Raw genomic sequence first — 13273 nt, 5'->3', positions numbered from 1 at the left:
TTACAGAAACACCTGACCAACATGAACTGTCTCTTACTGCAGAGGTCCAGCAGAAATAAGCCATTTAACAGAGATTTAAAAAGACTTGTTTATTAGTGCAGTGCAAGTATGAAAACAGACTTCAAGAGTTGAGGTTGATAGAAGGGAAGCTACTATTACAGCCTTCTTTTACATTTTATAACATTCATTTGAACTTCAAGGAAAAATACATTTCTCAGAAAAAAAAGACAAAGAACAGGAGAAAGAAATATAATCATATCTATGACTCCACAAGCACCGTTGATAAAAGATGAAAATAAAAAAAGAATGTCAAGGCAGACATCTGAACAAACTAATCATCCTAAAAAGCTTTTGTACTTGACTGATTGGCAAAAACACAGCAGGTTCAATAATGACCAAGAGAAGTGTGGTCCCGCTAGTTCCTCCCCACAGGCCGCTTATTACTTCCGCCACTTCATACGTGCAGTCAACGCTGAGTGCAATAAACACTCCATTAAAAGAACACATCTGACCTCTATCAGGATGTGGAATAACATGGACACTACCTTCAACTGAAGTGTTAACATCCTGGATTCTATGACACACACTGAGGCTGCTTAAAGAGACATCACATGAAATCACAGGCAGTAAATACATCTTTTTGTGCTGAAGAAAGAAAAGGATCATATACAACCTTCCACTCCATGTGATACACTCTCAGTACAACAATTTGGCTGCAAACATTTCCTCTGGTACAATTCATTAACAATGACACATACAATATACACAATCTCAGATAGGAATCTGTAGTGGTTATCTGAAATTCAACAAAACTGATACTACTGTGTACAGTATTTACAGCCATTATGAAAAGGAATCTGTTCATACAATAGACAAACGTTATTGCAGCAAGGCCTTTGTAGCTTATAGCTAAAGACTTGTCATGACTTCATATTCAAAGACAAGGATTATGTCTCAATCACAGTTTGTCTGCATGATTCATCACTGAAACAAAGTGCTGGTGAAGCTGGTGTTGCTTCTTTATTCAGCTGTAGTGGGTTTGAATTATTCTTCATATCAGACTCAGTTTGTCTCGGTGAAAGAGAGACTCACATATTAAATAAAGCAGGATTGCACTGACAGATTTGAAAGGGATAGTTAGAAGTGGGGTTGTATGAGCTGGCTCTCCATAGGCAGTGCATGTCCTACAGTAGACGCAGTGTGGAGATCAGACAGGAGTACGAGCAGTGTAGCAATGCACTGCATTTGACAAAAAATGACAGTGCTATCAGTATGCACAGCTTCTCCTCCATCTTCTGAAGGTGATACACTGACTATGGATAGAGCCTTATACAGCCCCACCTTAAACAATACCAACTTTCCCTTTAAACTTTTGAATTCTATCAGGATTGTGTAACTGGAGCTCGAAAGTAATGCAGGTTACTCTGAAAGGTTTGGTCTTCACCCGAGCTGCCGAGGCTGAGTAAGATGACGTCCTCACCGTGCTGTTTTTATGACTACCATATGAAGTTGATTACACTGCTGGTATATAAAAAAGCAAGCTTTCTCCGTCAAAGTCAATCGAATCAACATCTTACAGATTGTCATTTGTGAAAATGTGTCTGCTTCACACAAATATTTAACAAAGAAGGAGCCAGGCTTCAACAGACAGACAACATCCAGAACAGAACAGTGTTGCTCCTGAAAAATGTTGTGTGAACTCGGAACTCACACATTTTTAAGACACACAAAGTTACTGTATCTCTGTTAGTGTTATGATCAAGTTTCAAATGTACCGCTTCATTTGGTCACATAACAATATGGTAATCACTGTTAATGTCCAGCACCTTGAGAACCATTAGGTTTCTTTTTACAAAGGAATAACGTGAACATCTTTTAAAAGGAAAAGTCTCAAGTCTGTGATGACTGGAACATGGAAATATAAAAAGAGCTTGTAGAAATGTGTGTGACGTCTCAACACTGTAGAAAATAAATAGATTTAAAGGAGGCACTGGGGTAGTTCAATGTCTCTGAAAGATCCAGATTGTCAGCTCAGAGATCCACATTCACCACCTTTGGAGACAAATAAGAAAACAAGTATGAGAAAACTGAGAAAACAATTCCGGCTAGTGTAATATAGAAGTATAAATACTTTATAAATATTAATCTACAGACATGTAGGGGTGCACAATTATATGTGGTGCTTTAAAAAAAATGGTCAATCAATGTGGCAAATTGACCTCAGTGTGCAGGCAGCTGGATTAATGCAGCAGGGCCAACGATCTTTTTATTTCATGTGTTTAATGTGAAAATATGACTGAACTCATGGGAGGATTTTACATTCTACAGTTTAGAGGGAATTTAGGCCCACGCCCTACCCCTACACCCACACCCTACACGGCATACACCAAGCCCTACACACCCTACCCCTACACCCACACCCTACACGGCATACACCAAGCCCTACACACCCTACCCCTACACCCACACCCTACACCAAGCCCTACACACCCTACCCCTACACCCACACCCTACACGGCATACACCAAGCCCTACACACCCTACCCCTACACCCACACCCTACACGGCATACACCAAGCCCTACACACCCTACCCATACAGCCACGCCCTACCCCTACACACCCTACACTAGTGGTCGCCAACCAGTCGATCGCGAGTGTGGTTCATCGCGGACCGTTAAAAAAAAAAAGTAACAAAAGAAACAAAAATAATAATGTTTGAAAAGTACGTTTTTAGATGTAAACCTATCATCCACCACCCCGTTAGCAGGTGCCACTTGATTGACGTATATTTGAGACACCTCAATAATATAATACATTAACCGTGCTTTACGTGAACCTCATCCTGACACAAGAGAGGACGGCAGGACTGCAATTTCCCGTGTTCAGTGAATGCAACAGAGGCAAGTCACCAGACCAATCAGAGAGTTGCATGGAAATACACGTGTGCTTGTGTCATTCTAGCTCGGCTCTGTGTGTGTGGCAATAGAGCATTTAGTGTGATGGAGGGAGAGAGGGAGAGAGGGAGAGAGAGAGGGAGAGAGGGAGAGAGGGAGAGAGAGGGACCGGTGTTAGCGGGGACCGTGATGTTAGCATCTGGTTAGCTAGCTGCACTAACGGACATAAGGAGCCGTTTCCACAACAAGCTGGAGGAGAGTCCTCTCCTCTCAGACTGAGGGGCTCAGGTGAGCTAAAGGACTCTGAGTGTTTAGAACAGTTTTGTCACAAATTATTCAAAAGATTATTTCCGCGGCACACCTTCATATGATCATTATAGTTATACAAACAATAAGAGAATAAACTAGAGAATGCAATTCCTGAAGAAATTGCTAGTGGGAAGGCTTTATGCTGAAAAGCTGACGCTGACGCTAAACTGCTATGCTGAAATGTAATGTGTAAGAAGAAAGTGAATCATTTAGATTAAAATGAAATGTGTAAGAAGAAAGTTCAGAATTTAGATTGAAATGATACATGAACACTGGGGGCTTGAATGTGTGATGAGAGAAGAAAAGAAAGTAAAAAGGCTTGGAAAAGCAGCAGAATATTTGAACTGCAAACTTCTGAACTAACTTGATGGCGAATGATCTGTCGCCATGGCAACGGCATTTGATGACACCCCATAATACGCTTAGATGCGTTGATGGCTGCATCGTTACCAAACCTGTGAAGTTTTGGGGCAGTTTCACTGAAGTTATGAGAAAACCGTGTGTCATGGCGAGCATTGTGTTGCCATGGCAACGACATTTGAAGAATTCTCAAAACTGTCACGTAGATGTCTTCACGGCTGGACTGTTAGCACACATGTGAAGTTTGAGCACTCTTTGAACATTTGCATAGGAGTTATAGTGACATCATATTTTATGGCGAGGGATGCGTTTCCATGGAAACGGCATATGGTGAGATCTCAGAATTGGCGTAGAGCTGTTGAGGCATGGACCGGTGATATACAAGTGAAGATTGGGGGACGATTGGACCGTGTCGATTGGACTTGCAGCCTGAGAAAACCGTGTTTCAAGGCGAGCATTGTGTTGCCATGGCAACAGCATTTGGAGAAATCTCAAGACTGTCCCGAATCGTCTTCACAGCTGGACTGTTGAAGTCTGCTGCATGGCAGCTGGAGTGATGACATCATCGTGTTCCATTACACAGGTGTTTATAGTTGAGCTAACGAGCTCTGTAGAGATCACAGGTTTCCATTGTTCTGAATGAGAGATGAACCTCTTACATGTGAACGTTTTGTGGAAGAACCGTAACAGATATCTGTGAAATTTCAAAACGTGAAGCATGTCAAGGAAGTTGAGTATCTGAAGTGTAATTTTTGTGTACTTTCGTGTTAATAATGTGGCCTTTTTGGCAGTTTAACTAAAGGTGTGCGGCTGCTGCTGTGAGGAAATCAGCCTGAAATTACAATAGGCTTTAATGGAGGCATGTTGAAGGTTTTTGTCACTTCATGCCCTCAAGAGGCATTTTGTTTAATTGTTTTGCTTAATTATTTGTCATTTTTCAAGCTACGAGATGTTTTCCTACGTTTGTCATGAAAAATTATGTCTCAGGAATGTAGGGTTTGGGAATTATGGCAGTTTTAAAAAATATATATGAAGGTACATTTCAAGATTTCCTACCCTCTAGCTGTGACATCACGCACTCTAGTTTAGTGCAGTGTTTCTCAAACTTTTTCATACCAAGGACCACTTAACCAATAAAAAAACACTCGCAGACCACCTAACTCCACAAATATCCAAAAACACAGTTTTTTACAAATTGCCTGAAAATTGTACAAACAAGTGGCAACATGTGTGATGAAGGTGTTTATCTGGGCTATATCATGCAATCGAAAGTGAAACTTAAGCTCGTTCCATTGCGGCGATATTCCCGCGAGAGTGCGAAAAACTTAAATACATTTATTTATTTCAAATGTGAAATTTTACCAATATACTCACGGACCACTAGGGGGCGCTCACGGACCACCAGTGGTCCGCGGACCACACTTTGAGAAGCACTGTAAGTGGGAATGCTGTTAACAGCATTCCCACTTACAGTGCTTCTCAAAGTGTGGTCACTAACTGTTATTCTACGGACGAAAAGTTTATTATTATTATTCCGCCGACTTATTTTGGCCCTCTTCTCCTCCCGCATTGAACATCGCAGAAACTCCGTTCAAACATCAAAACGTTCAGCTCGGTCGGGAATCGATGGCTATTACTTTTCTCATTCATAACTTTCATAATTCCAGAGATACATCCCATAATACATCCCATTTTTAACATTGAAGTCAATGGAGGAAATCTTCAGACTTCAACAAATCTTCATGCGATTCAACTGCTAACTGTTCATTCATACTTTCACTCAGAAACCTCATTCCAACTTTAAAATGTTACACATCTTTCTGACATTATTCGTGTAAAACAACTTTTAAATCTGATTCTTACTTTTAGAAATATTAAAATTTGTTCAGACCTTGTTTTAGTGGTTTTCTTCAGATTTTAACATTAACTAGAGTGCGTGATGTCACAGCTAGAGGGTGAGAAATCTTGAAATGTGCCTTCATATATATTTTTTAAACTGCCATAATTCCCAAACCCTACATTCCTGGGACATAATTTGTCATGACAAACGTAGGAAAACATCTCGTAGCTTGAAAAATGACAAATAATTAGGGCATGAAGTGACAAAAACATTCAACATGCCTCCATTAAAGCCCATTGTAATTTCAGGCAGATATTTCCTCATGGTAGCAGCCGCACACCTTTAGTTAAACTGCCAAAAAGGCCACATTATTAACCCGAAAGTACACACAAATTACACTTCAGATACTCAACTTCCTTGACATGCTTCACGTTTTGAAATTTCACAGATATCTGTTACGGTTCTTCCACAAAACGTTCACATGTAAGAGGTTTATCTCTCATTCAGAACAATGGAAACCTGTGATCTCTACAGAGCTCGTTAGCTAAACTATAAACACCTGTGTAATGGAACACGATGATGTCATCACTCCAGCTGCCATGCAGCAGACTTCAACAGTCCAGCTGTGAAGACATCTTCTGGACAGTTTGGAGATTTCTTCAAATGCCGTTGCCATGGCAACACAATGCTCGCCTTGAAACACGGTTTTCTCATAGCTTCAGTGAAAATACTCCAAACAGCCCAGAACTTCACAGGTTTGATAACGATGCAGCCATCAATGCATCTAAGCGTAGTATGGGGTGTCATCAAATGCCGTTGCCATGGCGACAGACCACTCGCCATGAAACACGATGAGGCTGTAAGTCCAATGGACACGGTCCAATCGTCCCCCAATCTTCACTTGTATATCACCGGTCCATGCCTCAACAGCTCTACGCCAAATCTGAGATCTCACCATATGCCATTTCCATGGAAACGCATCCCTCGCCATGAAACACGATGAGGCTGTAAGTCCAATGGACACGGTCCAATCGTCCCCCAATCTTCACTTGTATATCACCGGTCCATGCCTCAACAGCTCTACGCCAAATCTGAGATCTCATCATATGCCGTTTCCATGGAAACGCATCCCTCGCCATAAAACATGATGTCGCTATAAGTCCAATGGACACGGTCCAATTGTCCCCCAATCTTCACTTGTATATCACCGGTCCATGCCTCAACAGCTCTACGCCAAATCTGAGATCTCACCATATGTCGTTTCCATGGAAACGCATCCCTCGCCATAAAACATGATGTCGCTATAAGTCCAATGGACACGGTCCAATCGTCCCCCAATCTTCACTTGTATATCACCGGTCCATGCCTCAACAGCTCTACGCCAAATCTGAGATCTCACCATATGCCATTTCCATGGAAACGCATCCCTCGCCATAAAACCTGATGTCGCTATAAGTCCAATGGACACGGTCCAATCGTCCCCCAATCTTCATTGTATATCACCGGTCCATGCCTCAACAGCTCTACGCCAAATCTGAGATCTCACCATATGCCGTTTCCATGGAAACGCATCCCTCGCCATAAAACATGATGTCGCTATAAGTCCAATGGACACGGTCCAATCGTCCCCCAATCTTCACTTGTATATCACCGGTCCATGCCTCAACAGCTCTACGCCAACTCTGAGATCTCACCATATCCCTCGCCATAAAACATGATGTCGCTATAACTCCTACTGTTAACAAGTAGTTCCAGCAAACATCCACTGATAAACTGCGATGTTAACAACCTCATGATAGCCTCATGTGTTTTTAACTTAGGATCATACCGGTGTTTAGTCTAGAAAAAGATAAATGTGTGCATTTTATTATAAAGTTGTGTATATTTACAGACTGTTGCAAAAACTAAGAAGCTTATAAACATAAGGTTTAAAACTAAAGATGTTTGGAGTTTTAATTGAGTTATTAATGTTTTCTCAAAGAGATGCTGATTTGAAACCGTTGTTACATACAGTTACGGCACTTCCTGTTTCTGCCGGAGAGAGGGGAGGCCGTCCCAAAGCTTGCTGCTGTATTTACTCCCTCCATCTGACAGGAGGGAGCCTCGTTGAGCTGAGAGGGTCACTCCACCACAGAGTTCACTCCGTCAAGGAGGGGTAGTGTGTAGGGGTTAGGGTGTAGGGCGTAGTTTGGGATTGGACCTTAGTCAGCTGATTCTAGTGGTTTAAAGATGCAATATTTCATATTTGACTTAAATTGAACAAAATAAAGATTTCAGAAATTCCTGGCAGTGTAGAGAAGACTTTGAGACAACATTTAAACGTTTGCATTGTGGAAATGAAATTCCCCAAAAATGAAATATGAAAAAGCCACATCCTTCGCACTCTGAATACCTCAGTATTACCAAGATCCATTCTAAATGTTAATCATCTGCCAAACATTGGGCAGTCCCTGCTTCTCTGTTGTGGGGATTTGATGTTTTTTTCCCATCATTAAAACTGAAATATGGTCAGGTACTGAGCATGTAATGTGCGCTTCACTACCTCCTTTACCTGAAAATAATAATCAAAAGGTTAATCGATTAATAATCCCAAGTTTTAAGCTCACTTTTGTGCAAGTGGACACACAGACGTGCACACATACTATTGCTCCTCCAGTGTTTCCCCTAGGTTTACTGCTTTGGGGGGGGGGGGTGCTGTCTGAGCGTGGGGGGGGGGGGGGGTGGCATTGGGATATTTTTTTTTTTAAATCCTCTTCTGGAGCAGAGAGAGGAGCTGTGGATTATTGTTATTGATCAGTGTTTCTTAGGGTCAAAAACACTAAACTCACAACTTCAAATGAAAGCGTTTAGTTTATTTAATAAAAGAGCACATGTTCAATGTGAAAAGTGACAGTAGATATAGATTAGTTGCAATTTGGTGCTATATATATATTTAAAAATAATAATAATTTAAAAAAAAATTATAATTTGTTTTTTTTAAACACCTTGAATTTCAGGGGGGGAGCGGGGCTCCGTTGACGGGGCGCAGCACCCCTCCAAGACAATGGTAGGGGAAACACTGGCTCCTCCATTCGACACCTCACACCCAGACAGGCTTAAGTTCGTCCTAAATTGCACTTCCTTCATTCTCCACTAACGGCTCTTTCAGAACCTCACGCTGAGTGCAGAATCTGTCTGTGCTGCTGGAAATGACTGTGGCTTTGGAGGCCGCTGAGACAAGCTTGACTAAACCTGCGAGTCGTGAACAGACAGCAGACTTTGCAAAGTGGGCGGCAAATCTCAGATGCTAAATATTTACGTGAGGATCATCCTGTCCTGCTTGTCTCCTGTCCCTCTTACTCAGCACAATGTCCAAACACTGCGGGCGCAGACAGATGTTCAAAGAAAAACAACTGAGAGAAGATGATGCAGAAATCCTAGTGTTGGGATGCAAACCTACTCAAATGTTGCCTTAAATGTGTTTGGCCGTTTGGGTGCATTTCAGAGCAAAGCATTGACATGTTATCACCTTACAACGTTTCTGTAGTAATGTGCTGGCAAACTCTTGCCTATTATCAGATTTAGCAGACATGAAGCAACATAAGCCCTTATTTGGAGTTGTGTTTGACATTCTCTGCAGACAGGTAGTTCACAGCATAGTTATAGTTCCGACTGGGGGGGCTGGACTAGTGACAGGCAAAGCAAGGTAAGGCAGGATATTTTCCATTTTAGCCACACCAGGTACTCTTGCAACTCACCATCCCACCCAACAAAGCTGTTCTTTCTAATACAGCTCAGGGTCAATTGCACTACTACAGTGTTTTCAACAGGATTTTGAGAGACTGTAGTTGATGGACCACAGTCCCTTTCGGGGGGGTCCGGCAGAGGATGCCCCAAGGACATTCTTACCCTCCGGTTGACAGTCTTGGTCGTCTCCCAAAGAGAACAAAGGGTGTAGCACGCCCTGAAGGTCAAGGAAAGGGAAAGTGGGGATGCTTCCTCTCGTCTAACCGTGGGGATGCAGCTGCTACACTTTTTACGTTTTGTTCTCCGTCAGTAAATACCGCACTGGTGAATGTCTGGAGCCTCTATGTGTCAATAAAACAGCGGTTGCTAACACGTGTCTAAATAATACTTCTAAATCACGCTAAACATTAGCCGCCTTTAGCTTAGCGGTGTTAATGTGAAGTCATGTGACCGTGTTGTAGTTCCTTTATAGCCCAACAATAGCTTTTGACTTCTGGAGATTGCATTTACGCTTTAATCATAAAGTGGTGTTAATAAGTGGAGATAATCCTGTAGAATTAAACATTTAAGTATCATAAAAGTGTGTTGATACAGATCTTATTTTTTGCTGTATTCTAAATTCCATGGAAAAATCACATTGCTTTTTGTCGAGGCAGTCCTGGCGATGCTAACTTCCAGGTTGGCCAATACCTAAATATCTAAAAGACTTTGTAAAGCTGAGGGTAAAAGCAGAGTTGATAAGAACTCTGGATTTGTGATTAGGAACATCATCTGTCATTGTGTAGATGTCAGTTCATCCTTGGTTTACCTAAACATGCATTCATTCAGCCTTGTGATTTTCAAAAATACAGAGGATGCAGTTACTAAAAATATTGCCACATTTGTTAAGCAAAGGCTTGTTTTACTATACTGTATCGAATGATTGGTCTTGATTTAATAACGTATTGTTTTGTTCCTCATAACTTGACACAAAAATCAAACCAGGAATAACAGTAATAACAACATTGTTTTAAATTATTTTTTGGGAAGTTTGGAAATGTTCATGTGGGGTAAGAGTTGTTTTGAACTGATTTAGGCATCTGAACATCGGAATGATTCTTTACTTGTGTTGGCTGCTGGATCACGAGCAGAAGCTTCCTTCGCTGGGGGAGACGCTGTGTAGAGGAATAAGGCTTTCACACTGCTCGCTGTCTTCTGGCAATCTGTGGGCGGGGGGAAGCAGGTGTCAATCATCATCTTCTTGACAAGCATCATTATTAAAATCATCCCTCACCAAATGGGAACATGCGTTCGAAGAAGAAGAGAGCAGAACTGTGGCAGAGAGCAGTCTGGGAAGCATGCTCATGTGATTACACACTCGGCATCTCTATTGTCCTTGTGAGAAGAAAAGCCTCGAAGTGTGTGTCAGAGATAAGGTCAATTCATTTTTAGGGCAAACACCACTATACAATGCAAATAAATCACTTTCTAATTAAAACTTTAAAAGCTTGAACTTTGTCACCCTTGTGCGACACTTTAAGAGGAAGACAAAAGCGATATGCCTGTGTTTTCTTTCACTTTGCTGAGTCCAGGACCAACAAAAGGAAGGCCTCTGCTGAGGAGATCAGGGCAGCAACATCTGTCAGTTCTTTTAAACCACTTTCAAAACTCACTCTTTTAGAATGACTTTAATGTGATTTTAGTTGTTTTATTTTTTATTGATTTATTTTGGTTTTATTATTTTCCATCTGTTTTACGCTGTGTTTATATGTTTACTAGGGCTGTCAAGTTAACGCGTTAATAACACAAATTTTTTTTAACGCCACTAATTATTTTAACGTGCGATTAACGCATGTGTATTTGTCCTCGGCCCGCCCCGTAGTTTCAGAGCCCAAAGGCTTGACGTTGTTAGTTGGATGGTGGGAGATTCTAGTGAGAGTTATAGATACAAAAAGTTTGCCGGGGAGACGCCTGGACAACAACAGCGATAGCTAAATGGGGGGCTACAGCTTAACATTGTGGAGGACGAGGGGCTGCGTTAGATCATTCGGATCGCATCCAACGTGTCGACTGCACATCACAGCGCATTGTTTTAACCCACAAACTTCAGTCTCATGCTTTGACTGTTATGAAGACAGAGGAGCGGCATTTCGCCGACACCTGTAAACAAGCTTGTCTGTTTGAGCAACTGGCTCAGTGCAGAGAAGTACACAGGGTTGGGAGAGAGTGTAAGAGAGAGAGAGGTTCCAGGTTGTTGTGTTGAGAATATTCAGGATATATTCAATATGATTGTTCCAATAATAAACAAACATTTGCATAAAGCATATTTGTCCACTCGTATGTTGATAAGAGTATTACAAAATATTCCTCTAAGGTACATGAGTAAAGTACCCGAGTGTAGGAATACTCGGTTACAATAAAAAGTCCTGCATTCAAAATGTTACAAGTAAAAGTACAAAAGTATTATCATCAAAACATAGTTAAAGTACCACCTGCAGAGGGATCTAGATGCAGGTGTTCTTTATAGAGACTGCCTCGCTGCACATTATCCCTTGCATAAAGATAGATTGTGGGTCCCTTACAACATGTTGTACACAGTGGAAATAAACATTCTGGTCACCTCAACATCAGGGATCTTATACATTAAACTCCTTCTGAATCAAACCGTCACGGTAGCCTTACCTTACTGATCCCTCTTAAATTAGAAAAACACACGTTACTTTACCAGCAGAGAGAAAATTGATTATTAAATTATTAATGTGACTAATAAAGAGCAATTTGATTATTAAGTATTATTCTGTTGATCGATGTCATTACATTTGGTGAAAAGCACATAATGACTTGTTTATGACTCGTTTTGTCAAAGTTTAGGACTTGGACTTGACTTGAACTTGCCCATCCTGACTTGAGACTTGACTTGGACTTGAGCGCAAAGACTTGAGACTTGACTCGGACTTGCAAAACAATGACTTGAGACTTGACTCGGACTTGAGCGCAAAGACTTGAGACTTGACTCGGACTTGCAAAACAATGACTTGGTCCCACCTCTGCTTCATACTATCTAGTTCTCTTTTTCGTCCTGCATTTATTGTGCCCCCCTCAGAAAATAACTGGCCCCCCAGTGGCCCCCCCAGTCAAATTGGTCAAGAACCGCCACTGGGCTGGTGGGCAGTGGGCACTAGTTCGCTGACGTTGTCCGTGTCAACAGGAGTGACAGTCTGGCAGCAGATTCCTGTGTAGCTTCAGATCTGAGTTGTCTTATTAGTAAGCCTAATATATACTTTTGTAGCAACACTATTTTTATATAAATGGCAAAGAAAGGGTTCAGAGTCTTTTCTTTTTTTCCTGTGTCATATGTGGCAGCACTGTTCAATGCTTCTTGAAAACATTACCCACTGTAGTGACGTGTGAATAAACTCCAACTCTGTATCAACAGCACTGTTGTGTAACTTCAGTTCAATACTTGTATGTGTGTAGATTAGAAAGAGGTAAGCTAAAGGATCTGCAGTATTTTATGGAGTATTAATCGTACAAAGGTCAGTTTTATACAAGTAGAAGTGTGTATTTACCTGGTAGTAGGCTGTCAGTAATGGCTACGCCTCTCTATTTGGACTGGTAGATCTCGGCAGACTGGCAACTTTAAAAGTAGCTCTCGGTTCATAAAAAGGTTGGGCACCCCTGATCTATGGCTTGCCACTACGACTGTTGATAATAGTGTTAATGCTAGCAGATTCTAGACACTGTCAGAGTGAAGGGTCCTTGTGATCCCTCTGAAGCCGGACAGTGAACTGTACCTCTGAATGCGATGTTTTCTGCAGATGAAGACATACGCTCTCCTCAGCCCCACCAGCACAGGGTCCCAGTTATTGTAGTGGCATAGGAGCGTGGCGATGAAGAAGGAGAGGAAGACAGGGACCGCACCGGCAAAGAACAGCCACGAGAAACGGACCTTTACACACACACACACACACACACACTTCAATTTGTGTATTTACATGAATACATTAGAGTAAATAATTATTTGCGATAAAAAGCACCAATTCAGTGTATACAGTAAACCGTAACGAGTACAACATTTCAAATTTCTGCCCACATTAACAGACTTTTCATTTTGCAATCTGCTCTGACACACACTCTTCAAACAAACGACATCTTTAATGTCA

At 41.5% G+C, this 13273-nt stretch overlaps 1 protein-coding gene across 2 annotated transcripts in view; it reads right to left on the bottom strand.

Annotated features, from left to right (window-relative positions):
- Positions 1-74: 74 nt before the first annotated feature.
- The window catches only part of LOC117536950 (solute carrier family 35 member F5-like), a 28260-nt gene continuing 15061 nt past the window's right edge, over positions 75-13273 (bottom strand). For both annotated transcript variants that reach the window (XM_034202057.1, XM_034202058.1), the window contains exons 14-16: positions 12905-13059; positions 10235-10333; positions 75-2052 (exon numbers count right to left, since the gene is read on the bottom strand). In XM_034202057.1, the coding sequence (XP_034057948.1) occupies positions 10252-10333; positions 12905-13059 (237 nt within the window). In that variant the 3' untranslated portion in view covers positions 75-2052; positions 10235-10251. The remainder of the gene's footprint in view (positions 2053-10234; positions 10334-12904; positions 13060-13273) is intronic.

This window comes from Gymnodraco acuticeps, unplaced genomic scaffold (assembly GCF_902827175.1).
Source record: "Gymnodraco acuticeps unplaced genomic scaffold, fGymAcu1.1, whole genome shotgun sequence".
In the NCBI taxonomy this organism is placed as follows: domain Eukaryota; kingdom Metazoa; phylum Chordata; class Actinopteri; order Perciformes; family Bathydraconidae; genus Gymnodraco; species Gymnodraco acuticeps.
Note: the sequence above shows the minus strand (reverse complement) of the source record. Positions and strands in the feature narration are given on the sequence as shown.